Source organism: Aquarana catesbeiana, linkage group LG04, assembly GCF_042186555.1.
Source record: "Aquarana catesbeiana isolate 2022-GZ linkage group LG04, ASM4218655v1, whole genome shotgun sequence".
Classification (NCBI taxonomy): Eukaryota; Metazoa; Chordata; class Amphibia; order Anura; family Ranidae; genus Aquarana; species Aquarana catesbeiana.
The window spans coordinates 684,249,306-684,277,054 of record NC_133327.1 but is presented as its reverse complement, the minus strand read 5'-3'; the positions used below and the strand labels follow the sequence as shown (position 1 = coordinate 684,277,054).

The 27,749-nt window shown below is 43.8% G+C and overlaps 2 protein-coding genes across 2 annotated transcripts in view; both read right to left on the bottom strand.

Annotated features, from left to right (window-relative positions):
• Positions 1 to 27,749, bottom strand: part of LOC141141064 (kinesin-like protein KIF6) — a 550,310-nt gene that overhangs the window by 336,213 nt on the left and 186,348 nt on the right. The window lies entirely within an intron of this gene.
• LOC141140709 (zona pellucida sperm-binding protein 4-like) lies at positions 13,813 to 26,729 on the bottom strand. The gene is given in 13 exon segments (XM_073628151.1): positions 13,813 to 13,837; positions 13,839 to 13,956; positions 14,027 to 14,125; positions 14,244 to 14,322; positions 14,401 to 14,551; positions 14,624 to 14,813; positions 17,031 to 17,158; positions 17,238 to 17,335; positions 19,943 to 20,127; positions 23,115 to 23,273; positions 23,468 to 23,561; positions 24,654 to 24,775; positions 26,525 to 26,729. Coding segments are annotated over 13 exon segments (1,635 nt in total). The 5' UTR covers positions 26,712 to 26,729.

Here is a 27,749-nt window from a genome sequence, read left to right as displayed (position 1 = left end):
GCAAGATTCCCTTTGATGGAAAATCTTTGGTGAGAAACTCAACAAAGCAATCTCTCGAGTCACAGGAGGCAAATCTGGCTTACTCCCTCAGGACAGGAAGGTCCCGAGAACAAAGGCCTATTTATCCCGATTCTTGCAATCAAATTCCAGAGACTTCAGGCAGTCTCACCCCTTTAGGGACAACAAGAAATCGTGGAGAGGTACTCAGAATTCTTTTTTGGGAGCCAGAAAGAACAAGTCCAGGAGGGGACAAAGTCTTTTTGACGCCAAAGGGGCGAAGACGCCCCCAGTGGGAGCCCGGCTAAAACATTTTTTCCCCATCTGGGCCTCCAAATGTCCAGACCCATGGGTTCTATCAACGATCCGGTACGGTCACTTCTGGACTTTCTCTCATCAGCCTCTTCACACGTCTTTCAAAGAAACAGTTACCGGCCTCCCCACAGAAAACACGGGCCCTAAACCAATTTATGGAGTCTCTGCAGCGTCAAGGGGCAGCAGTGTCTGTTCCCCCATCGGAGTGATTTACAGGTTTTTATTTCACCCTTTTCCTGGTACAGAAAAAAACAGGCGACTGGAGACCTATAATAGATCTGAAAAAGCTAAATCGATACATCCATCTCGAAAGCTTCAAGATGGAGTCGCTCCAAGCGATTATCCAAACCATACAACCAGGAGATTGGTTAATATCGATAGACCTACAGGATGCTTACCTCCACGTCCCTATTCTACCATCCTTCCAAAAGTATTTAAGGTTTGCAGTGGGTCATGTCCACCTGCAATTTCAGGCTCTGCCCTTTGGGCTGTGCACCTCCCCTCGGGTGTTAACAAAACCTTGGGTGTTGTTATCTCTCTTGGCCCCTCTGCGAGAGAGGTGATTAAGAATTTACCACTATCTGAACGATATCTTCTTGCTATCAAACAACCCGAGCCAACTTATAGCCCACAGAGAGATTCTTCTTCAGTCGTTGTCGGAGTTGGGGTGGTTGGTGAACCATCGAAAAAGCCAATTGGTTCCAACACAACAGATGATCTATCTAGGAGCAATGTTCGATACGTACCTAGGCACAGTCTCTTTACCCCAAATGAAGATGGAGAGCATCATTCAGAAGGTGTCCAAGACCATACAGAGGTCCCATTTATCAGCCTCACAGTGTCTGAGCCTTATTGGCACGATGTCCTCGTGCATACCTCTAGTTCCATGGTCTCACTGGCACCTGAGACACTTCCAGATGGGTTTCTTAACACAATAGAGATGGCAACATCTTTTCCAGACAGTCCGTTTAACAACGCTAATGAGCAGGAGTCTGCACTAGTGGACGAATCCAGAGAATCTCTCCCAGTCCCATCATTTGGGTTCCTACTCATGGACCACAATTACTTCAGATGCAAGTGGACAGGGGTGGGGATCCAATTGCAGAGAATTCCAGATTCAGGGAAGATGGTCCCTTCCCGCCAGAGGGATAGTTTCCTCTTACCTAGAAATGAGGGCAGCATTTCTAGCCTTAACCTCTTTTGCATCTCAGGTCAGGGGGCAGAGAGTGCTTCTGCATTTGGACAAGGCTGCAGTCTCATACCTTCAGAAACAAGGGGGCACCCACAGCAAGACACTTCTGAGGGAAGTGGAACCTGTAATGCTTTGGGCAGAGAGGAACCTGGTAGACCTCAGTGCAAAATATCTCCCAGGCAGGATAAACACGGAGGCAGATGTCTTATCGAGGAGGTTTGGGGACAACAACGAGTAGTTTCTCCATTCCCATGTGTTCAACCAAATCTCCAATCTATGGCAGATCCCACAGGTGGATCTCTTTGCTACGCAGGAGAATTTCAAACTTAGGAGATTCTTCTCTTGCCTCCCACATTCACAAGCGGAGGGAGTAGATGTGCTATCTTGTCCTTGGACCTTCAAGTCAGCTTACGCCTTTCCTCCTCGCCCACTCATATCGAAGTTCCTCTTCAGACTCCAGAGGGAACCAGTCCAAGTGCTAGCAGTGCTACCCTATTGACCGAAGAGACCTTGGTTTCCACTAGCCATGCACCTCAGTGTGGATCCCCTGATCAGACTTCCCCCCTTCCCGCAGTTGTTGACCCAGGGCAGGCTGGCCCATCCAGACACACAGAAGCTGGATCTTCGTGTATGGAGGTTGAAAGGAGGAGGTTTGAATCGTTAGGCTGTTCCCAAGAGGTCATATCCACCCTGTTGAAAGCCAGAAAACTTACAACCAACACAATATATGCAAGGATTTGGGACAAGTTCTTATCCTACGCCACAGGAAAATGGTTTGATGCTATCTCTCCACTGCTGATGTTCTGAGTTTTCTGCAAACTGGTCTTGATTTGGGGTTTAGCCAGAGTTCCATTAAGGTACAGTGTCTGCAGCAACTAACACCAGGTGGGCAGAAGACCTTCTAGTGGTTACGTTCCGCAGGGGAGTATTGAAGATGCCTCCTCCGTCTAGACGTTCCTTTCCAAAGTGGGATCTTCCTCTAATATTGGAAGTCCTATCCACTCATCCGTTTGTGATGGTTGAAGAAGTCCCAATTTGGAACGTAACTTTAAAATCAACTTTTCTGTTGGCTATTACATCCAGCAGGAGGATTTCGGAACTCCATTCTCTGGGCATGGGGGATGATCACATATCCTTTTTCCCAGACAGGGTAGAACTTCGCCCTCTCAGAGGGTTCACACCCAAGGTCACCTCAACGGCAAATCTATCAGAACCATGGGCATTACCAGTTTTCATGGACTCAGAATCAAACTCCTGTCACGAGTTAGACATATCCAAAGTCCTCAGGGCCTACTTGGAAGCCACAGCAAGTTTCAGCAACTCTGAAAGATTATTCATCATCTCATGGGGCAAGAATAGAGGAAAGGAAGCTTCTACCAGAACCTTGGCCTTGTGGGTCGTCAAACTAATACAAAAAGCATACAGGGTGAAGAATTGGATCCTCCAGCTCAGGTGAATGCTCATTCAACAAGAGCGCTATCAGCTTCCTGGGCAGCGAGGGCAAATGTTTCTTTGGAAACAGTATGCAGGGCCGCCACTTGGTCTTCTCGACACACGTTCCTTAAACATTATCGTGTTGATCCTGAGGCTCTTACGACAGTAGAGTTCGGAAGAAGAGCACTTCGTGCTGCTATGTCTGTATCTGATTAAAACATTTTTCGTTAAAGAATTAAACCCACCCGTGTGAGCTAGTTATTTATCACATGTATGCTGCCGTGGAGGCACCAGGAAAATGGAAAATTGTATCATAATTTTCATTTCCTGCTGCCTATCCATGGCAGCATAAACCCCCACCCTCTGTATTCTATATTACGAAGAATGTTGGGGGAGGGGCTATGCCCTTTAATTTATGCTATTCACTAGTCCTGAAGTTGGAGTAGAGGCGGAGCTCTATCACATGTATGCTGCCATGGATAGGCACCAGGAAAGGAAAATTACGGTAAGTATGATACAATTTTCCGTTATATAAAGCTTGCAGATAACATTTTTTACCTTGCCGTAAAAGTGTGTGTGTTTTGTAACAGATGTATTTTGTTTGTTATGTCTTTGCAAAACAGATGTGTTTTAGAGCAAGTATTTATTATTTTTTGTTTGGGGGGGGGGGGGATATTTTTCACTGAAATATTTTTGTTGTTGTCAATATGTCTTGTTTGTAGGTTCTTAGTTTCACTTTGATTTAATTGTCTGTGCTGCATTATTTTGCAAAATCTTCCTCAAGATGTTGCGACTAATAAATGTTTAAATCCTTAAGAGACTGTCCGTTTGTGGGCGCACTCCTTTTAACTCCTGTTAATTTCCTCTGCAAAATGGTCAGACCTCAAAACCATGTTCTGTTAGTGTCTCAAATTAACATACACGTGTTTTTGTTTGCTTTCCTTGCTCTTTTCCAAGTCCTGTTTTGTTGACCAATAAAATTTGTAGCAAATTTTTATGTTTTATGTGTTTTGTTAATAATTTGTTTTGCAGTTGCATGCTCAATTCAAGTAATACATTTTACCCTCTTGTGTGTATGCTGCCATGGATAGGCACCAGGAAAGGAAAATTACAGAGTGGTAAGTATTCAATTTTCTATTTTAGCACAGTGATTCTCAGCCTCAGTCCTCACGTACCTCCGAGTCCCGACAGGACATGTTTTGGGAATTTATATTAGCTAAAATAGCTGTCCAAAATACTAAGCCATTGACTCTGATTTAAAGCACCTGTGCAAGATAAAGGTAAACCTGCAAACGTGGCCTGTTGGGCATACCACCAGGGGCGGACTGACAACTCATGGGGCCCCCGGGCAATAGGAGATTATGGGGCCACACAGCATACACACACACACATACAGTATACACACACAGAATACACACAAAGAATACACACACACACTGAAAAGGTACTGGAAAGGCGGGGCAGCTATAATCTTGGGATTTAAAAAAAAAAAAAAACACAGATTTTTACATACTGTCCATGGTTTTATTGAGCCTGGCAACCATGATGGGGCCCCCTATCGGCATGGGGCCCTTGGGCAGTGCCCAAGTGCCCAAATGGTCAGTCCGCCCCTGCATACCACCCAACATTTTGAGATGGGAATGAGGGACACCTACTAGCAAAGGTATGTAGGCATAGGACACGCCCCCTTAAAGGGGAAATAACCAAAAAAAGTTAATTAAATCCACAAGTGCTTTTTTTTTTACCACTACTATTCCTTACATTGGCTTTTAAAATTGAAAAATGCAGCAATTTAGAATTTGGATGAAAGGTTTAGCACTGGGAAACACTTTTTGAAAGATAAAAAGTGCATTTTATATACAACTATATAGATCAGACCAAAATGAGGGACAAATGAGGACAGAGGGACAGAGGGACATTGCTCCAAATCAGGGACAGCTGGGAGGCTATGCTGTTGCGGGTACTTGAGGACAGGGTTGAGAAGCACTGATTTAGAGCACTGAGCTAAAATCTAGCTCAAGACAATCCTATTCTAATTGTGGGCATTTGAGGGAAACCAAGTGAGAATTAGAACCTCTGCTTGTCTTTTTTTAGGTTGGGCTTTGTGTCCCTTTTCTGAAAATTGGCTCCACTTCCTGTCACATACAGGAAGTGAGAGTAAAACCTTACCAATGTCTTTTCTTGGGGACACACAGGTCAATCTAACTAGTGTCCCCATTAGGCAAATTACACTCTAGCACTTTGTTGTGTACACCCCAAATTATTGGGTATTTTGGGGTTTATTAAAGGCAAATCCACTCTGCAATACAATTGTACTCACTGTAAATCTGAGGGAAAGCACTGGTGATTTTATCATCCAACCATGTAGACGCAAAGATGCTGTTTTTTTATTCTCCTTGCATGTCCCCCTTGGATCTCCAGCAACTGCACTTCCAAGTGCACTTGTAGTGCAAAGTGGATTTGCCTTTAGTAACTAAACCCCAAAGTCCAAGATACCTAATAATTTGGGGTGTACACAGCAAAATGCTAGAGTGCAATTTACCTAATGGGGAAACTTAGATTTAGATTTATTGTTTAGATTAACCTGTAAATTTAGATTAACCTGTGTGTCCCCAAGGAAAGACATTGGTAGGGTTTTACCCTCACTTCCTGTTTGGCTATGTGACAGGAAGTGAATAAATTTGAAACTGGCAACAATTTGGGAGGTGTCTGCACCCTTTCAAGGGTGCAGACACCCCCAAAAACTGACAAGACTTCTAATCCCTCTGCACTTTATATAAAAAAAAAGAAGAAAGGATTTCATTTAGTTTAACTTTGCAAAGACACATTCCTAAGTTCAACTGTCAATGGCCCATTTAGACCTTGTTTAAGAGAAAACACCAGTTGCCTTTCACTAGAAACATTTGTTAATCCAGTCCTGGAAATCTGCATCTACTTTACTATTAATTTAAGAAAAAATTGGGTTCCTGCAGCTAGATGTGCGACCACAGTGTATGTGAGATGGGCAACTGCTGTGTGCGCGGAGGTATGTACCCGTGGCGCATATCTGGTTCCGGTCAGCACGCAGGAATGACATCACGCCCCTACAGGAAGTTGCTTGTACTGATGCTAATTTCTTCCCACCACCATGCCTCGCTCACTGTTCTCTGCGCAAGAGATGATCCTTACTTGAAAATTAAGATAATTTTTGATTTATTTTTACATGGGGTGGGTTGTGTGTGTATGTCTAAATAATTTGGCCTCAAAACACACACCTACTTCCTGTGTATAGATTCACTTCCGGGCCAATGTATGTTGCTTCCTGCTTCAGTGTGTGTGTGCATAGATATATAGATAGATGTAGGGTCTTGTGTTCACCAACAGAGAGAAGTTGGGTAGATGCCACACTCCCAATTCTGGAGGCATAACAATGGTCTAGCACAGGCGTCTTCAAACTACAGCCCTCCAGTTGTTCAGGAACTACAACTTATCAGAAACCATGAAATCAGACCGAGACAGAAGTACAGTTAAATCACACTTGTTAAATAATAAAAGTAAAAAGAACAAATGTAGTCAAAACATAGCCAAAGTTCAGTAACCGGAACGGGTAGTCATCCAAGCCAGAAGTCAGGGATCAATGTAGTGGAACAGCAAGCAGGATCTGGAGCCAGAAGGGATGTCAGCAAAGCAAGTCTTTAAACAGGAACGCAGGAGAATGTTTCTGTGATGTTGACCAAGGCGAAGGCAGAGATACACTGGGCTGAATGGCTTAAGGAGGCAGGACTGACAAGCAGGATATCATCAGGTGAGTAACTGTGGAGAGATAGGAGCTGGCAATTAGCTGACAGTTCCACAACAGCTGGAGGGTGGTAGTTTGAAGACACCTGATCACTTGAGCATGTCTTGGGGAAAAAAAAAAAAAGTGGATTCTCATGTGCCTTGTATAATGCCCAAAAATATCTTTAAATATACAAATACCGTAGGAAAATACAAGTGGGTCATGGCACATCTACATTCCAAATTTGGCACTTAAGATGGTTATGCACTATGCAATCTGATTGGCCAATCTCTGTCAAATTCTATATTTAGGCGTAATAGGAAGACGCATTTGAACAATCAATTCAAAATTATAGGAAATCAAACAGGCTCTTGTACTGAATCAAAATTAAGATCTGACTGATTGCAGTGTATGGTCACTTTTAAAGATCGAGATCTGAAAATATTAATTTATTGCGTTTAGAAGCACTTCTCTGTTCTTTGTAATGTATTGAAAGATTTGGGTAAAAAAAAACAAAAAAAACACACATTTCAAAGATATATTAGAAGTGATAGGAATGAGATTAACATCAAAAGGGTTAATTAACTGAGTATGCCTACTAATTGCCAACAAGACACATCCGATGAGATGAAATTAACCAATTGTATTAGGCGTGCGATATTATCAATGAGAAAACCGCAGTTACCCTGCCATCAGTTGCAGTTTACATACGCAGGTATTTATTATCCTTATCTGCGCTTCAATGTGCGCTGGTTCAGTTAATGACTTTTCCGGCACACCAATTAACGTATGAACTTGTGCAGTGCCTTCTTAGTAAATCACCCCCCATTGTATCTAATTTTTAGGTTCTCTTTAACGACTGGAATGGTACCACTAGATTGGTGTGGGGCCAATGTGGTGCCCATATTTAAGAAGGGAACAAAGTCTTTACCAAGTAACTATAGACCTGTTAGTTTACCTTCTATAGGTCGGGAAGATACTGGAGAGTTTAATAAAAAGACCACATAAAATATTTTTTTCCAGTAAAAACTCATCTAAGCAACAGACAGCATGGATTCACGAAAGACAGAAGTTGTCAAACAAACCTGATTTCTTTTTATGAGGTGGCAAGTAAAACTTTGGACAGAGGGGTGGCGGTGGCCGTGGTATACTTGGACAGAGGGGTGGCGGTGGCCGTGGTATACTTGGACAGAGGGGTGGCTGTGGCCGTGGTATACTTGGACAGAGGGGTGGCTGTGGCCGTGGTATACTTGGACAGAGGGGTGGCGGTGGCCGTGGTATACTTGGACAGAGGGGTGGCTGTGGCCGTGGTATACTTGGACAGAGGGGTGGCTGTGGCCGTGGTATACTTGGACAGAGGGGTGGCTGTGGTATACTTGGACAGAGGGGTGGCTGTGGCCGTGGTATACTTGGACAGAGGGGTGGCTGTGGACGTGGTATACCTGGACAGAGGGGTGGCTGTGGACGTGGTATACCTGGATTTTGCAAAAGCGTTTGACATAGTTCCTGTGTAAGGTAAAGTCTACAGCCTTGGAAATATCAGTTTGTAAATGGATAGAAAACTGGCTAAAAGACAGAATTCAGAGAGCAGTGAGTAGATTCTTACTCTGAGTCTGTTATCAGTGGTGTTCCCCCCGAGGTTCAGTGCTGGGACCCTTAATTTTAATATCTTTCAAAAGTCTGGGATTAAAAGCACCATTTCAGTCTTTGCAGATGACACCAAGCTATGCAGTGGAATAACGTCCTTACAGGATGTCTCCAATTTACAGGCCGACTTCAATGCTCTGTCCAATTGGGCGACTATTAGGCATGTGCAGTTCATTTCATTCTGAATTCGTTTAACGAATTTCAAAAAATTCATTAATTCGGGAATATCCGAATTAACGAAAACTTGTTTAATGATTTTTTTCCGAATATTCGATAAAATTGGACATTAGTAAATTCGGGCATTCGTAAATAATAGTTAACTAATAACTTAACTATTAGTAATTACTAGTAACTTTTAAATTATAGGTATTGTAATTTCCTTTAAAATTTGGCTGTTAGTGAACATAATACATACAAATTTATCCAAAAGTTATGAATGATCCAAAAAAATGGAATGGAACGTAATAAATAATAATTAATAACAATGTTTTATTATTTATTATTAATTTGTTCCGTTCCATTTGTTTAGATGCCGCATTCGTTTTGTTTAATTCGTAACTTCGGATAAATTCGTATTTGTTATGTTCACTGACAGTCAAATTTGAAAGGAAATTACAATACCTATAAGTTAATAGTTACTATTTCAGATTTTTGAATTTGAGTTTTTGGATTTTCAAACTTCGAATGAACAAATGTAAAAATGTACGAACGAATTTACGAATGAACGAATTTACGAATCGTGATCATAACAAATGACCCGAAAAACTAAGAAAAAAAAAATAAACGAATGAAACGAAAATGAACGAATTTTTTGGCTGTGCACATGTCTAGCGACTATGTGGCAGATGAGGTTTAATGTTGATAAATGTAAAGTTGTGCACTTGGGGGGCTAAGAATATGCATCATACATATTAGGGGGGGGATTCGTAGTGAAGGATCTGGGGGTTTTGGTAGCTCAATAGCATGCAATGCCAAGCTGTGGTTTCCAAAGCGAGCAAAATCCTTTGTATGTAAGGGAGCTATGGACCCCAGAGAGATATTATTTTGCCCCTCCTGTACAAATCTTTAGACCTCATCTGCAATATGCAGTTCAGTTTTGGGCACCAGTTCACAAAAAGGATAAATCGGGGAACTGGAGAAAGTGCAGAGAAGGGCAACCAAACTGATAAGAGGCATGGAGGAGCTCAGCTATGAAGAAAGATTAGACGGACCTCTAGAATAGGAGTTTTGGGGTGGAGAAGACCAACATGTACAAATATATAAGGGAATAATATTATATATATATATATATATATATATATATATATATATATTGAACTTGGTGTTGAGTTATTCAACTTACGGTAAACACTGGCAGACAAGGGGACACTCTTTACATCTAGAGGAAAAGAGATATCATCTCCAAATATGGAATAGTCTCCCTCCAGAGGTGGTTCTGGCCAGCTCAGTAGATGGCTTTAAGAAAGGTCTGGATACTTTCCTAAATCTACATCATAGGACTGGGTACTGACATTTATAGGTAAAGTTGATCCAGGGAAAAAAAAAAAAAAATCCCATTGCCTCTTGAATCAGAAGGAAGATTTTTTTTTTTTTTTTTTCCCCTGCTGTAGCAAACTGGATCATGCTTTGCTGGGGTTTTTTGCCTTCCTCTGGATCAACTGAGTATGGGATTGTATGATATCTTTTTATGGTTGACCTAGATTAGATTACTTTTTCAACCTATGTCATTTCACCATTGGCCTCTCCTTTGGGGCTTTTCCTGTCTTGTATGGGCAGCATGCCGCACTGCTCTTTGGGCTTTATCAGTCTGAGAGCAGCAGTGGATGATGTCACAGGGTAGTGAGCAGGGCTGTTGATAAGACAGTACAGCCAGCCCTCCTGTACTGGGCCTGGACCCCATCGGTTCAAAGGGAGGGGGGGAGACGCAGGTACCTGTTGACAGTACAGCCGGCCCTCCTGCTCTTATTGCAAACGCTGTTCCTCTTCCGCCTCCCCCTGGAGAGTTGCCAGCTTCTTTACTTCTTTCTCCCTCTGGCTGCACTGGAGGGGGAGTGGTTCTAGCACATTCGCCCCTTCCATCTGCTGTCCAGACCCCCGTGTGCCCCTTTTGACAGCACAGGCGGCTTCCCTTCTCTCCAGCTGGCAGCTGTTGCAGGCACATGGAGGATGTTTAAGGATGGAGAGTGGGGGAAGAGGCTGGTAAATGTCATTTACTGGCCCATTCCATATCTGAATGAAACACAGTGAGCGATAAGTGCCAATTACTCCTGTGTCCATTTCTCACTGAAGCATAGGAAACCTTTTCCCATGCTTCAGTTTGTGAATGAGCAGGAAGCCTCAGAGCATTTCCTATTCATTCATCTGTGCAGCTGAGGCTACAGAGAAAGGGACTAATCTATGTCCTCAGTCGCTTTCAGCTAGGGGAAGGGGGGGGCCCCCTGTCACGTAAGCTGTATGGGGGGGCCTCATGATTTCCAACAGCAGCCCTGGTAGTGACCGCCAGTCACCAAGCAGCAGCTTAAACAGTCTTAGAGCCGGCAGAGGAATTGGATTCTCTCCTCTTCCCTGCAGTCCTGACACTTTTCTCTTGAAGACTTGTCACTGTTTGCTCCTCCTGTGCTCCCAGGGGGTTAGACATTCCGCCTCTGGGTGGGCTGCCTGGGCTCACTTGCTACTGCTTTGTGAAAGGGGGGGGGGGGGGGGAAATGGGTCTTAGAGCCAGTGTACCAGATTTTCCTTGGAGAGAGAAATGATTTTTTGCAGATATGAGCTCAGCACACCTGTCAGTGCCACAGAAGACTAGCAAAAAAGGTATGGGGGGGGGTTTGAACAAGTGCTTAAGGAATGCAAAGTATGGTGTTTTGCCATATTTTAGGCTCAGAAGCCCTAAACAAACACTCCAGAAAACATAAGGCCCTTTTGTCACACTGGGGCAGGAGCGGCGTCAAAACTGCACTATACGGCAGCTGGGGGGGGGGGGGGGGGGGGGTGTTCTACATCTCCCCCCCCCCCACTAGTGGCTGAAAAAGGGTTAAAACTGCTGCTTTGCCAGCAGTATAACTGCACTGCCCCCATTGATTTCAATGAGCAGGTGCGATTTATACACTGCTCCAAAGATGCGGCTTGCAGGGGTTTTTCCTCCATCCTGCAAGTGCACAGCTCCAGTTTGAAAGCCCTTGGGGCTTTCACACTGGAGACACAGCAGTGGCTGTTCCAGGTCAGTTTGCAGGCGCTTTTTTAGCACAGTAGTGCCTGCAAAACCACCCAGTGTGAAAAGGGGGTCCAAGCCCCACCACTAGTCATCTCCTGACCAGGACAATCTGCATTCCTCCCAAGGCTGCTTCCATGCTCCTCAAGCAGCCAATGTGGCAATGGCTCACATGCCTTTAAATTGGCGCAATAGAAAATGCCCCACCCAGCCCCAGGAAATTTACGGGGGTTGCCTAAAAATGACAATGGAAGGAAGCGGATGCACAAATTACAAAGCCTAGAGGCTATAGCGGAAAGTATGCAGCAAATATCCATCCCACAGGCTCAACCATTACAAAAAGCACACAGATATTTCCAATTGTGAAAATAAGTTAGTGCCTTCTTTACCCATAATGACCGAGTTAAAAGCTCATTGGCAAAGAATGGGAGAGATCTGAGAAGACCAGTTTACAGTAAAAGGTATCCAATGAAGTATGTTTAAGCAACACGCTCCCAGGAGTGGAAGGGGCCCTCCCAGCATCTGGTGTGCAAGTGTCTTTGCAATACCTCTAGGGCTCCCATGGATTGGAAAGGAGACTTAAGGTCTGAGTCATAAATGCATGACCAGTGTTTACCATGAATTCCATTTGCCTATGTCACACATCAGCATACTAAAGAAAACCCGATACCCAACGCAGTTCAATACATCGGAAGTGGGAGCACAACAGGCCTCATACCAAAGTGTCATAGGCAAGACCTGGAGTTATTTGGCTGAAGGTGAACTTCAAATACCGGATTGAAATTTATACACAGCTGATTGTGATAGCAATGGCTTCTCCCACACTTTGTTCACAAGGGTCCACAGAGAGAATCAGTTAGAGAGACAGTCTTCAGGTAAACCCCTTCATCTGCGTTCCCATCCTTCGGAAACTCCACTGCTATGGAGCATACCCTTTAGACCGCTTTCCCACAAGAGGTCCAATTGGGTCTTCCTGTCTTTATACAGACCCCCTCCTCGAGGTAGAAAGAACGTGAACAAACTTGTGTCAATTTACACCTGGCTACCCCCATTCTGGCACACACCAGAAGTCAATATAATCACTGCTACTTCATGGTTTAATGCAGCTTTTAGTCATCTTGGGAGGAGCCATTTCCTAGTTTCTATACTGGACAGGTGACTTCCCAACCCCCTTTCCTTATCACTAGTAAAACCATGACAGAGCAGCAAACCTCACTTCTTCACAGCAAGCTTCTAGTAGCCAAGCAATATTACCAGCTTGCAGCCCTTCCATTTATGCCCAATAGACTCGTTCCTATATACAGTTAGGACAAGCACAAAGCCCCCCCATTCTTGAAACACCTAGTCCGTCCAAAGTCTTAATCAAGATAAGGGGAGTTTAGAAAGTAAAGACGCCCTCAGCTTACTTTACATTAGAGTTACTCACATTGGTGGTACAAATTGTGTCCCCAATTCGCCCCTTCAGTTCCCTCATCAATTGTCACCACCAGGCATGACTGCAATCTGGAGCAAAGACTGGCAACTGCTTGCTTCTGCTAACAGAGGGATATTATATTGGGTAAAGGAACATGAACAGCTTTACAGTAACCCCCTGCCCCATAATCCCAATGGAGAAAAAAAAAAAAAAAAAAAAAAGTTTTGAGAAACAAGGTTCAGCCATCAAGTAGCCAATAAAGCCATTAGAAATATGAGGCTAGGTTTGAGGAAGCCCAGGATGGACAAGAGCAAAGTTAAAGTGGCTGAAGTCAGGAGAACTTTGGCTGGGGTAGGCGTAAGCTTATGGCTAGAAGTAGTGCGCCTCCTCTGGCAAGCTAGTGAGGAGATAATAATTTTTAATGAGAACACAAGACTTGTACATTGAGTAATTGCTATACAAGGTCTGTAGACCTTCCTGTCGTCACAACCCTCTTATAGGTTAGAGGGACAGCATGACTGAGTCCCCTAGTTGACTCACATGGTGAATTCTCAGTGGTATGACTGTTTGACAAAATCTTAAAGGAACTAAAGCTGCTTGAGAGCAGCTTTAAGCAGTCAGGCTCATCACATGATGGGGCCAGTACATAACCAAACTGAGGCAGGATATTAGCTGAGCTAGCAGGTAAAAAGTCCTATCCTAGCCCATTTTGAAGGATAACCTGTTCTGTATTTTTGGGTGGGAAACCACTTCTGACCAGCTTCAATTTTAAGCCACAAATGATTTTAGGCCTTTCTGGAACCATGTTGGGAATAAAGCTAGGAGACAGATTTAGAAAAATAGTTTATTCAAACGTTTGCAGTTTTAAGGTTACGTTTGATTCCTGCGGTAAATCCACAAGCCTAGAACTGCAACAACCACAGACCCAACAACCCCAGCAGTGGCTAGTGCTCTAACCAGGTCCAATGTGGAATAGTCTGATGGATCAGTACCTAGGAAGAAATAAAATAAATTAAGTCTTGAATCTCAACTGAAGCCAACCCCCCTCTCCAGATTGATTACCTTCCAGTTTTAGAATTTCTTTATTATCCACAGAAACAAATGCAACAGGTCCTTGAGAAGTCACTGTGTTCTTCAGAGACTGAAGTTCAGCCATTCGTCCTAAAAATAGGAGCAAGTTTAAAATTCCATAGTAGATGTTCTTTAAAATAGAGTTTTTTTTATTTAAAGTGTTTTGTGAAAACCCAAGTGTCTGCCACCTGGATATAAAAATACTCACTTCTCCTTTGACCACAAGAAACCACACAGCTGTCCCTGGCAGATGGAACACAAACAGAAGCACTGCAGTGGAAGTATACCTGAAGACAAGTTTTACACAATTAAAAATCACAGCAAAGCATTAGATTAAAGACATACAATATGTTGCATTCATTTACCAGGCCATCAAGGGCAAGCTGGGTGGTGGAGTCCACAAAAGTGAAGGTGCTGACCACAAAGCGCTGGTAGTAGCTTGGTATAGGTACAGCCTGTGAAGGAGCTCCAACAGGAATCAGCTGGCTCAAGTAGTTGTCTCCATTGAAAGGGCAACTGAAAAACCAAATTCAGAATTGAGATCTGCACAAGGTAGACGGGATAACTTCCATTCTACAGATTACCCACCTGTCAAACAAGATGGGCCATTGAGGAAGGAGTGTAGGATTGGCAGAGCTGGTGGCCCAGCAGTCATTTAGGACAAGGACCAGGTTGGGATCTGTTCTGCCGATGATGCGAACCTCCAGATAGACTGGGTCTCTGAGCACTTTGACCACAGGGTACTGTGCATCAGTGTAGTATGAGGCATAGTTGAGATCTGCATTACATAAAAAGGTAACATGGGCAACAAGATTTATAAAAGTTCTTAAGTGGTTGGGTTCAGGGACCCTTGAAGAGATGTCGCTTGACAAAGAACACACACACACACACACACACCTTAACCCTGGAACAAACATTTTAGTCCTGGGGAAGGGGGGGGGGGGGTTGCAACACCTTAACCCTGAGGAAGCTAGCCCTAAGAGGAAGGTATGAGGCCTTATTGAACAGCTGAAGAGTTTTACACATTCTAAAACTGAAACACCATTTTACAGAAGATTGTATCTATACCTCTTGCAGTGGCATGATGCATAGAGTTATTTCATCAAGTTGGGGGGGGTCCAATTGCCAACAAACCAGAAGTGAACTACAATCAGTCCTCAAAAGCAGCTGGTTTGGAGGCCTATATATGCAAGTCATGACTTTGTGAAGTGATGGACCACTACCACACAAGCATTAAAACCTGATGGAAGTAAATTCCCAGATGCAGATCTTACCATGAGGCCAGTTAGCATGCCAGACTGGTAGCTGATCACTTAGAGATTGTGAGCCATGCCTTTTCACAGCCCTTTGGAGGTGATGCCACAAACTGTACAAGTTACATGGCCTATTAGAGGTATTGGTCTTTATGGCGTTTTGATGCAAACAACTTCAGTGCCAATTGAAGATGCCTGGTACTTCTGGGAATGGAAATTGTCCAGCCACAAGCACCACCACATGTCCATAACCCCTAGCTAAACTACAACAGTGGCCCAAAGACTAACAAATGCTGCAATGTGTTGCCAGAGAGCCAAGGGAAGCTAGAATGAGCTGCTAGGGAATTCACAGGGCAGAGAACAGGTTAGCAGTAAGAACTAGGCTGCCATCACACCTTCTCATGTTAACACATTTAGTAGCACATAAATGGAAACAGCAAGAACCTCCCTCTGACAGAGCTCCATGTTAGGATCTGAGAACAGCTACTCTGAATGACTTGGACGGGTATGATAGGGTTTTGGAGTTGTGGCACAGCTCTGAATATCCACCTTCCCTATTCCCAGGTGTTGCTATACCTTGCCCCTTGCCCTGAGTAGTACCTTGATTGTTAGACAGGGTTGCTAGTAAATTTGCCTGCCAGGTATAGTTGCCTTGGCCAATTAAAAGCTGGATTCCACCCCAATTCTGGAATTGATGCACTTCTGTCACTAGATGGCCAGTTATCTGGTGACATTAGACAAGGACATCACAAGGACAGATTAGGAATAGATGGGGTATCTCAACCAATGGGCAGGGATCTTAGGTCCTTTGGCCTGCCGGGAGAGGTCAGGTGACTGGGGTTTTATGCAACCAGACGCTTGAGTAAGATGAGGATGGAAAAGCTCAGGAGATCCAGTGGCAGTGGATCAGCAATTCTATTAAGAGACTGGGAGCTCAGATCTACAAGTAGTGATTGTAGAGGAAGCACATTACAGCTTGTGTTAGAAACTGTTATAAGACTGTTGCCATAGGAGACAGCAATCCTACATATGCAGAGTGTGGTGTCCTAGGTGCCTTTCCCTGCATGGCCATCTACCTATAGAAGTCTGAGTCTGCCAATTATCATTGCAACTACTTAAGGGGGTCCTGGCCCTAAACCTTCTCTCCCAGTTCTGTTCAAGAACAAATAAATCTTTGCATTTAAGAAGTGTCCAGTGCCCATGAATCTACCTTGCATTACACCCCACTATGCCTTGTAACCCACACTACACAGAAGGATGTCATCTCTCCCCAACTCTGGAGGCTCTCATTAGACCAAAGGGGACCCTGGACCTTGCTACACATTTAAGGTAAACCAAAATCATCTATATTGCAGGAGGGCCACAACCATGTGAAGTCATGCAATTAGAACAGATTTTGCACGAACTGTAGATTTATGTTGCATTACACTAGTGGTCCCCAAACTGTCCCATTACTTTATTCTGGCTCTTGGTGCATTATTCCCCTACTGTCAGCCACTGACACCAATGGGCATTATTCCTCCCACTGGGGCACCATTCCTTACCCCCCTAATACCAATGGGGCATAGTTTACTCCTACTGATGCCAGGACATTTTATACTCCCCACATGCCAGCCACCTGCTCCTCCCACCAGAGTATAAAGGGCAGTAAACTGGCCCTTTGTTCAGAAAGTTGGTGACCCCTGCATTACACCAATGGGCACTAGACTAGTGGAAGCATGTTGGCTTGCTTGTAGTCTCACCTTGTGCAATCCTCATCTCCAGCTCAAGAGGACCAGATGTACTGACAGGAAGAGGTGGTGGCAAAGTGTTGACTGTAAAACTCAGTGGAACAATACCAGTTTGAATGAAGTGGCACTGCACAGTCACCCTAGAGAAGCAGGACAGTATTAGATATGGTTCTAACAACGCCCTGCCCCCATATACTACAGCAGGATTTCTCATCTTACCTCATTGTACTGTCCCTAGTAATAAAAGATCCTTGCCATGTCTGGATTTGTCTACTAGCTTCAATAGTAGCTATATAGTTCATTGGACCATTGGGCACCTGAGAAAAAAAAAAAAAAAAAAAAAAAAAAAGTTTGCCAGAAAACCAGGATAGGTAGTCCGTGAGCTTTTAAAAGCAATACCCACCACAAGTGTCTATATTTCAATATGATACAGAAAGATGCAGAGGGTGACTTTTTGCACACACCACAACCTACAGAAGTGTCTGTTAATCATGCTTTAGATGAGCATAGGAGTAGGGTTGATGGTGCATTAGTATCAGCATACCAATTAAGCCAGTTCATTAAGGGCAATGGTTAGATCACTCATGGCTGGAACAGCCATATTAAACTGGCTGAATTACAGCCGGTCTATAGCCAGCTTTATGCTGGACTGGAATGATCCAACCAGGACAAGGGCCTGCAGGGTGGCCTCTTGCCTACTGACTATGGGCACTGGCTTTTAAGGGAATGTTACTGTAAGAAAATGGAGTACTAAATAGTCAGCTAGTGGGATCCAAGATAGTTCCAGCAGTCAGGGGTATGCCCTGCAGCAAAAGTTCAAATGTTACTGAAACCAGACCCGTGTTGGAGGTTCTGGTCAGCGTTGGCAGCCGGCTGTAGAGCAGAAGTAACCGGTAGGCAGAAAGGAAAAAGAGCGTGACGCCACTCAGAGCAGTACGTTAGTTTGCAAAATCAAGTTAACAGTAGCAAGTTAGACTCACATTTGATTAGGTATAGGCAAGCATTTGTAGTAGATTGTCCATAAGGGTCCCTTGCGTTTGGCTAGGCAGCGGTGATCGGCAATCCCTGGCCACTTGTGTTCTCCAGGGCGGACGTGGAACAAGGCAGGCACGTCAGTGCTAGTGGACATGATTGAGCTTGCATTTGGGAGCACGTATGCCCCTTCATCAGGCTTGCGATTGCTGATCACTGCTGCCCAGCCAATGGAAAGGGAGCCTTATGGACTGAAACTACTACAAATGCTTGCCTACACCTACTCAAATGTGAGTCTAACTTACTATTAACCGCTTCAACCCTGGAAGATTTTACCCCCTTCCTGACCAGAGCACTTTTTGCGATTTGGCGCTGCATCGCTTTAACTGACAATTGTGGTCATGTGATGTTGCACCCAAAACTAACATCTCTCCCCCCCCATCTCACACACAAATAGAGCTTTTTGGCATTTGATCACCTCTGCAGTTATTATTTGCGCTAACAAGCAAACCAGCAACAATTGAAAAAAAAAAAAAAGCAATAGCCTTTAAAATTGCATTTTTTATTTTTACTAGTAATGGCAGCGATCTGTGATCTTTAGCGGGGCTGTGACATTATGGCGGACATATTGGACAATTTTTACGACCATTGGCATTTATACACTGATCAGTGCTATAAAAATGCATAGATCACTGTAAAAATACCACTGGCAGGGAAGGGGGTTAATGCTAGCGGCGATCAAGGGGTTAAGTTTGTTCTAACTTAAGGGGAGATGACAGATCGTCTGTTTATACCGAATATAATTAGCAATCTGTCTTTTCTCCCCTCAGACAACCGGAAATGGTTCTCACACACACACACACACACACACACACACGGATCCCAATTCGCCGTGTGTCAACAGCGATAGCGGGAGCCTGGCTCTGATAGTGACTGCTGGGCACTCACATCGGCTCTGGGGGGCGAGCAGCACATGCCCTTAGTGGCTACAGGGTGAAGCGACGTTACATGTCGCTGTGCCATTCTGCTGTAGTACAATGGCAGCGGCTGGTTGGCAAGTGGTTAAACTTGACTTGCAACTAATGACACTCAGAGTGGTGCCACTCATTGGGAGGTGTGCCTGGGGGACCCTTTGAGTGGCCTTGCCTTGGATCCATGTCTCAGCAGATTTGGGTCCCTAGTCTAAAATCATTGCTGGTTTGGGCACAGATGTGAATGTGATCAGCTCAAAGAAGCCCAATACTAAGGTCTCCTGCTATAGTCTGCTTAAGGTGTTCAGCAGGTCTTATTTGTGTGCATTCCATTGTTAATTGAGTCACCCATTGTCTAATCTCTTGGAGGAGATGTGACTACTTACATTGTTATTGAACCATTGTAGGATGCTTATGACAATGTGTAATATACATTGTATACAGAGTTGTGGTCTAGGTGGGCACTTAGTCACCTAGTTTAATTAGACCAATTAGGTTTGTTGGCTGTTCCTTAGCTATGGTAGGCATATTCCCGTTTGCATTGTAAAGGTAATGTGATCAGGTTCTACCTCATCTGCGCTATAAATTGTCAGAGTTCCAGTTTGCATCCAAGCTAGTGTCTATCATGGATGCTCAGATATAAAACCTGGTTCCAGACTAGAGGAAGATGTCTACTGATGGAAGCACCCAAGGTGGGTGCTGGACAGTTCCATTACAATGATCTTTAGCAGCAATATTGAAGTTCAAACGGTGCCATCATCCTCACCATTTTGAGCAAAAAAGCTTAACCAATCTTCACCTTCACCAAGTGATATCACAGCCTAAAGACCAGAGTTGTAGCCAAGCATTTATACAGTCCAAGAACTGCAAGCATCAGTCCTAATATCTCAAATTTCATGTGTATAGAGATGGTGCTAGCAACGCTAACCTTTGCACATTAAGGGTCAGACTGCTATAGTCAGACTGTATTGCAATACCTACCTGATATGCTGTGGTGCAGGACAATGGGAACCTGAACACTACAAAGGAGTTACTGGTATCTACTGTCAGCCCGGTGCAGGAGTCCAATCCAATCACCCTGACGGAGTCCAGATGCAGAGATGGCACGGTCAGTTCACTGGACAACGCAATCACCATGTTGCCATCAAATCTGCACTGTGTGGTCACTGTAGAAAACAAAATAGGGTTGTCACCATGTAGATCAGACATGCAGTTATGAATAGTCTAAATCTAACATCTGTAGACAGGTTTCATTGCAGTGAAGAGTGCAAAATTATGCAGAGCAGACCATAGAAAGTCAAACACCTAGAGGGTTGTCCATTGTACCCAAAAATGGTCACCAAAGTGTGGCTTAGTCCAAGATAAAAAAAAAAAAATAAAGCTGGCAAGACTAGTTTGCTCTAGACACCATTGTGCAAATGTTTTGTTTTAACAAGTACATTCTAGACTGGGCTTCAAGTCACTCAAATATGAAATGCAATCTTAAAATGCTTTTTTTTTTAAAGATATATTTTTATTAATTTTACAAATCAGTTGTACAAAACAAGCACAACAAACATCCACTTAATATGCTCGGTCAGTCATTGGTAAACAGTAATAACATGTAGCTCATAAACAGAGACAGACATTGGTACATCTGCTATTGCATGCAACTACCCATACAAGCAATTCGTCTGTATATAACGGTACCAATAATTTGCATAAATTATATACTATCCCGGCGCGACCTGTACATGCCCCAACTACATATCCTACAAGGTGAGGGTCAAAGGGCTAGCAAGCCATCTACCCCAAATTTTATGGAATGTTTTTGTCTGTTTCCTTATTTCGAAAGTAAGTTTATACAGTGGTATCACATCATTAATTAATTTTAGCCATAGGGATTTCAAGGGTGTTGATACACCCTTCCATGACATCAGGATGGTCTAACGTAAAAGTAGAGGATTCGTAGTAATCTTTTGGCCTGTGTTGGTAGTTGTAAATCTCCAAAGATCCCCAACAGGCCATTTTTTGGGTGGATGATATTGGGGAGGCCTAAAGCAGAGGAAATGAAGGAGCCTACTTCCACCCAGAAGTCCCGAACCACTGGACAGGTCCAGAAGCAGTGCATGAAATCAGCACTCCCTCCACAACCACGAAAGCACTCAGCGGAGGTCTTCAGCCCCATTTTGTGTAGTCTAGCCGGGGTAAGATGAGAATGGTGAAAAAAAAATTTAATCTGTACAACTCCATCTCTAGATGAAATGACCGTGGCTTTATATGTGTCTCTGAATTCAGTCCAGTCTTCCTCAGTAAATGAGATGTCCATTTTTCCTGCGCTTTACTAAATCGGGGGTTAACGTCCGTCATTAGGGCCGCATAATAGGTAGAAATAAGCTTATTAGGGTCTGGTTGTCTTAGTAGTCTCTCTAGTGGGGGCAAATTAATGGGATTCTTTAGGGAGCCAAACTGAGCTCGTATAGCATGCCTAAGTTGATAATAGTGGAACAAATAAGAGCGTGGTAGGCCAAAGTCTAAGCTCAGTTGTTGAAAAGTCTTAAACCCTTGGGCATCATACAAATGACATAAGTATTTTATTCCCTTAGAGTACCATTGCTGAGTGTCGGGCAATGAGTATAGTTCCTGCAAAGTAGGGTTGAACCACAGGGGATTATTTGGGGATGTGGACCAGGAATATTTAGAGATTTTTGTAATGATATATCGAAAAAGTAAAAGAGAAGTTGCTAGCATAGAGGTGCCTGGTCGACTTGGAACCCTACCTCTATAAACAATGTTATGTAGAGTTTCCATGGAAGACGCAATGGCTCCCTCAGTGGTAGTACATGCATTTGCCGGGACCGGACATAGCCAATCATGCACATGCACTAACTGTGATGCTAAGTAATAAAGAAAAAAATTTGGAAACGCCAACCCCGCCATATGTGATGGCAGCCTCAACGTCTCCAGTGCCACCCTGGGGGTCCCCCCACTCCACAGGAACGTTGTACAAATCGTATCTATCCTTTTAAAAATAGATTTGGGGATTTTGCAAGGGGAGTTAGCCAGCACGTATAGCAGTTTTGGTAAGTAGATCATTTTAAGTAGGCTTGCTCTTCCCATAAGATCTAGGGGCAAGTCCATCCACTGCTTAATTTGTTCCTGTAGTCTATTCAGTATGGGGTCCAAGTTATTAGTAATGTAGGTGGATAAAGGCGATTGTACCAATACCCCAAGGTATCTAAAGGAAGTTACTACCTGTAAGTTGGAGTCCGGGTGGATCTGGGAGATTGCTGCTGAATCCAAAGGGAACAGGCTGGATTTGTCCCAGTTCACCCGGAATGCAGAGAAATCTCCAAACCTATTGATCTCGGCCAACAGCGATCGAAGTGATGTATTAGTATCTGCCAGATACACCAAAGTGTCGTCTGCATACAATGAAATACGTTCCTCAATTGTAGTAATAGGCAGGCCTTTGATGGAAGGGGATGTACGAATTGGAGCCGCCAGCGGTTCCATAGCCAAGGCGAACAGAAGCGGGGATAAAGGACATCCCTGCCTCGTGCCCCTTGTAATGGAGAATGATTTAGTGATTGAGGAATTAACGCGCACTCGGGCTTGGGGGGGGGGGGGGGGATGTGTAAAGTAGTCTAATCCATGCGAGGACCGAAACCATACACCTGCAGCACACGAAAGAGATATGGCCACTCCACACTATCAAATGCTTTACATGTGTCCAAAGACACAATGGCACGGGTACGTGAACACTCATGAGGGTATTGCAGGTTGTGGAATAGTCTGCGGATATTCATTCTTGTGGACCGTCCAGGTATAAAACCTCCTTGGTCACTGTTGACCAGGGACGTAACTACAGTATTTAAGCGGTTTGCAAGCACTTTCGCTAGGATCTTAACATCCACATTTATAAGGGATATTGGGCGGTATGATTCACATTTAAGTGGATCTTTGCGGGGTTTCAGCAGGAGCACGATCAAGGCCTCTCGCATGGTGGGAGAAGGATACCAGCCTAATCTTAAAATGCTTTTAGCTATGGCCAAGGTACTAGCAACCTTACCTTCCAAAAAGCAGGTTATTATGTTTTACCTACCGGCTGGCCATAGCATGTTCAGGCTGATACAGCTACCAACTTTAGTGCATCCAGCAACCTCCTACTTACACTTGTTGCCAAAGAAACAAGGCATTGTAGCATCGCTCAGGGAGTAGCAGCATCCCATTGCAGCACAGGAGTCACTGGTTACAGATGTTTCAGCGCAGGCCAGTTTGTCCTCTTTAGCAACGGCAGAGCAGACATCAGGGCTGGGGGCATCCAGGGCTTCTATACAAGAAAGGAGAAGCATAGCAACATGCAGTAAGTTTATATTTTTCTTCAGTTAGGGCTTGAGGAGGTTAGAAACTAGGAGACCTACCCTGACCCAGTAGCTCCCCCCTCCCCTATAGAAGTGAAGCTACATTGTGCTCTTGTTCCAGGGGACAACAATCTTTATTTAGAAGATTAGACAGACATGTTACCATTCTGTACTGGACATCTCTTCTCTGTCTTGTACTGGTCAACTGCACCATCATGATTTTCTTCCAGAAGCAGAACCATCATATATTCCCCATCCTAGAGAAAAACAAAGCCAGAATGCATTACACCAGGGGGGTCTCCCGACTTCTGAAACAAAGGGCCAGTTTACTTTCAAACTTGGGGGGGGGGATCAGTGGGAGTAGAATGTGCCCCAGCAATGGTAGGAGTAATCAAAACCATAGGCTTTGTGGTCACTGGGAGGAATAGTGTCCAAAGGGCCACTCAGCTGCATTTCATCAAACCATCTGCAGGCAGAGTTGTCTCAGTCAGTTTTGCCAAAGCCTGCTAATCCGTGTACAAACCTCCCTCCCCACCTACCAAGGATTCAGACACTTATTTTACAAGTTACCAGGGGCTTTCCACTTATAGCCAGCACAGGTAAAGCATGCTTAGAGACAGAATTTGTTTGGAGTAACGAAGGGTTAGAGTACTGTCCAATTTGGAAGTTCTCACTTCGGTCCTGAAGATACTACAAGTGAAAGCTTCTAAAGGGAGCGCACTGTCTTTGAGATACGCCACCAAAACAGGCATTGCCATTTGATTTCCCTTCACCGCTTGTTCTGGCAACAGCTAAATGATCTCCCATTTGTGGCAATGGTTGCCAGACAGATTAAGGGGACAAACAAACCTAGGTATTCTGACTCAACTACAAAGCCATAAACTTCATCTTCAGCTTTATAGGGCTTACATGACCTGGTCCATTTATCCCTTGCATCAATTCAGACAGCTTAACTCAATGAATAACTTACTGTATGGAGAGACAGACGATGAATCCTTTCAAAGGATGGATATTCATAGGTAGAAAAACATTGGTGTTGTAAGCCACATGGAAAGAGGTTACAGCAATGATGGTATACTGAGAAATGAACCAGAGAGAGGAAGTGGTGGGGAATATACAGAACTACGGTGGGAGAGAGTTCAGCTAGACAGAAGGGAACAAAGCTTAGACAGAGCGATAAATCATAGTGTAACACTAGGCATTCTTTGCTCTACAGAACTAAAGTTCTGGCTCTACATACACCTATTGAATGCATTACAGTTTTAGAATTCTATTAGGACTCTAGAACTTTGAAATTAGTTAGTCCCATGACTGCATTAAAAAGCCCAAGTCAGCGATGTCAGGCTTACCTCTTCCCTTATGTAGCATCCATCATAGGCAGCAGCAATCACCATTGTGTTATTGGGTCCATGACTTGCCCAGATCCCACAAGCAGAATCATTGGCAGGATCCTGAAATTTATCCTGGAAATCTGAACACAAAAAGTTTTACTAAGGCACATTATACCAAACCAAGTGTCACTTTCGCTTCTGAAGGCAGATTAGCACAAGATTGTTAAACCAGCCAAACCAATGTTATGTCCAACAAGGACGAAAAAAAAAAAAAAAAAAAAAAAAAAACTGTTTGAGCCTGTCCCCAACCCATTTCCATATAGAACAGAGGGTAGAGGACACCTGCACATGCTCAGTTTGGCATGCATTGCAGAGTTTCTCTTGGGACAGTGCATGTGATGAGCACTGTCCAGAAACAGGGTCGCTGTGAGAATGAAAGGTCTTTTGGCAAGCTTTAACAAGACTGCTGAGGGGGGAAAAAAAAAAAAAAAAAAAAAAAAAAAAAAAAAAAAAAAAAAAAAAAAAAAAAAAAAAAGCCATTTAGCAGTTTATATTTACTAAAATAAATTACATTTCTGTGTACTGTGGGAAAAACAGACATAGGGAATGCAGAGTCGTGGCATAGTAACACTTTAGGGGCAGATGAACCATGTGGCATTTAGTCCCTGGAATCCATTTGCCCTTAGCCCAAGCAGATGTGCTTAGCTGAGAAAGTTGCTCCTCCCCTGGAGAGGACAACATTTTGGTCTAGGCAAGGAACTAAATGGGATGGAATATTTACATTTCTTCAAATAGTAATGCTGATTGAAGAGTTTAGTTATATGTACCCCCATTCACCAAACCAGATCCCATAATAGCACATTAAATGTTAAATTTGAACTATAGGCAAAATTGTCCCCATTTTGGATAGCTTAAGGAAGGGTTATAACCCCTGTCATCTTATTTTTTGCCATCTGTGTCCCATGGTGGAGATTTCCCTCCACTTTCTGTCCCATAGCCGAAACAGGAAGTGAGGAAACACCTGCAAATTAAGGGAACCCCAGGTCACCAGAAATAGGTGTCTCCATTGGAAGATTTCCCCCTGGGACAACTTAAGATTTTCCTTTTACTTTCAATGCATAACAGTAAAGAGGACAATGAGGGTTAATCTCTATCCAAAACTAAAAAAAGTTTTGCCTTTATTTGTACATTAAGTCAGATCCATCTGTTCAGGCCAAGATCCTGGCTTTTGGTGCAGGCAGAAGGCATCAGCACACCATCCCATAATATTCTAAGACTGAAAGCTGCTGCAGCTGGATGGTATACCAGAGCTTAGTGGAATCTCAAGCACTGGGGCTAAACACCCGACGTGAGAGCTTCCACCCTGTGAAGAACCAGGCCCACTGCCAGCTTCCCAATACACACCCTTCAACCAAGAGTCAAAGGGAGCCCATTCCCCTCTGATAGCGCTTAATTCTGTGCTGACCCAGCTCCTCACTAGATATTCACACACCATGGGTAGGGCAGCCTACCAGAACTCGGGGGAAGAAGCAGCAGGCCCCCCCCCCCCCCCCCGTGGTACAGGATGTGAAAAGAAATCTCCCCAATGGGACACAGATTAGGGGGTGGGGTGGTAAGGGTAGGAGGAATAATCTACCATCCCCACTTTGTAATAAGGAGGTATACCCATCCAGTCACTAGACCTTTAATATCTCAGGACACTGGCTCCATTCTAGTACATATCCTGGATAATAGCACACTGATCCCTATTCAACATGTGCTACTCCCATCCACCATGTTCTGTGAGCTACCAGCCAATTAGTAGGAACAGCATCACTACTTTTGGCAATTTCCACCCTTAAACTGCAAGAAGTTAAAAATGAGAGCAATTTTAAAAAAAAAGGACTTACCCAACACTTTCAGGGAAGAGGTCGCCCCTTCAACAGGCATAGAAAAGGACAATTCCATCTTGTCCAGAGCACAGTGGAGGAGAGAGGAGCTTTCAAAGTGTCCATTGGCATCACACAGCAACCAGGACAAACTGAAGCTCCACAACAGCAGTGCTAAGCCCATTCCTACCCTGGAAGAACCCATCATGACGATCACTTGCAATACTGACCCTCAGCCCTGACCTGAGATTTATACCCTGGAGAGAGGGCGGGGCTTCAGGCTGATTGGCCGGGGACTGCTATGTACACAGGTGATCCTTATACTTGCAAAGGTGGTTAAGAACTGTTGATTGTGGGTCTCTTCAAACCAATCAAGGTTCATGTTCTGGGATGAATAAAAAAAGGAGCATAATTGGTTATTACTTTGTATTTTTTCCTTTTTTCAAATTTTATTATATTTGTTGCACCTTTATATATATATATATATATATATATATATATATATATATATATGTTCCATGACTGTGCAAAAATGGGGGCTGATTTATGAAAACTGGAGCAAAAAAAGCAAACAAAATGGGGCTCTTATCCATAGCAGCCAATAACCTCACCCAAGAGCTCAGTTTTTGTTTTAGCTTCCAGTTTTCAATGTCAGGCCCTTAGGGGGTTCTTCTGAGGTGTTGCGTATATTTTGTATTATTGTGGAACACTTTTTTCATTATGTAGAAATTTACAAAAGTAAAAGCTGCAGAGCCATTACCAGCTGGGTTTTATCTACTTCCCACTCAGGCCAATTCTGACATTCCTCTCCTACATAATTTTTTTTTGCTAAAAAATTACTCAAAACCCCCTAGAGAGAGGCCCTAGAGAATAAAATGGCGGGTTTTGCAATTTTTTTTTATGTCACACAATATTTGTGCAGCAGTTTTTTAAATGCATATTGTTTTGAAAAAATAGACTTTAGGCCAGGTTCACGCTATTGCGAATTGGATGTGGTTTTCAACGCATCCAATTCGCATGTGGGGAGATTGTGACCGGCTCTCTATGGAGCTGGCTCACACATCTCCGGAGCGGCTCCAGTGCAAATTGCACAGGTATCCTGTGCGCCTTCTGGTCCGTTTCAGGTCCGAATTCAGCCAAAAATTCAGACTGAGATCAGACCTGAAATGGTGAACGGGGACACACCGGACCTATGCTGTGAGCCGCTCCGTTCTGCAGTTTGAACCCAGCCTGAATTAGAGTGCAT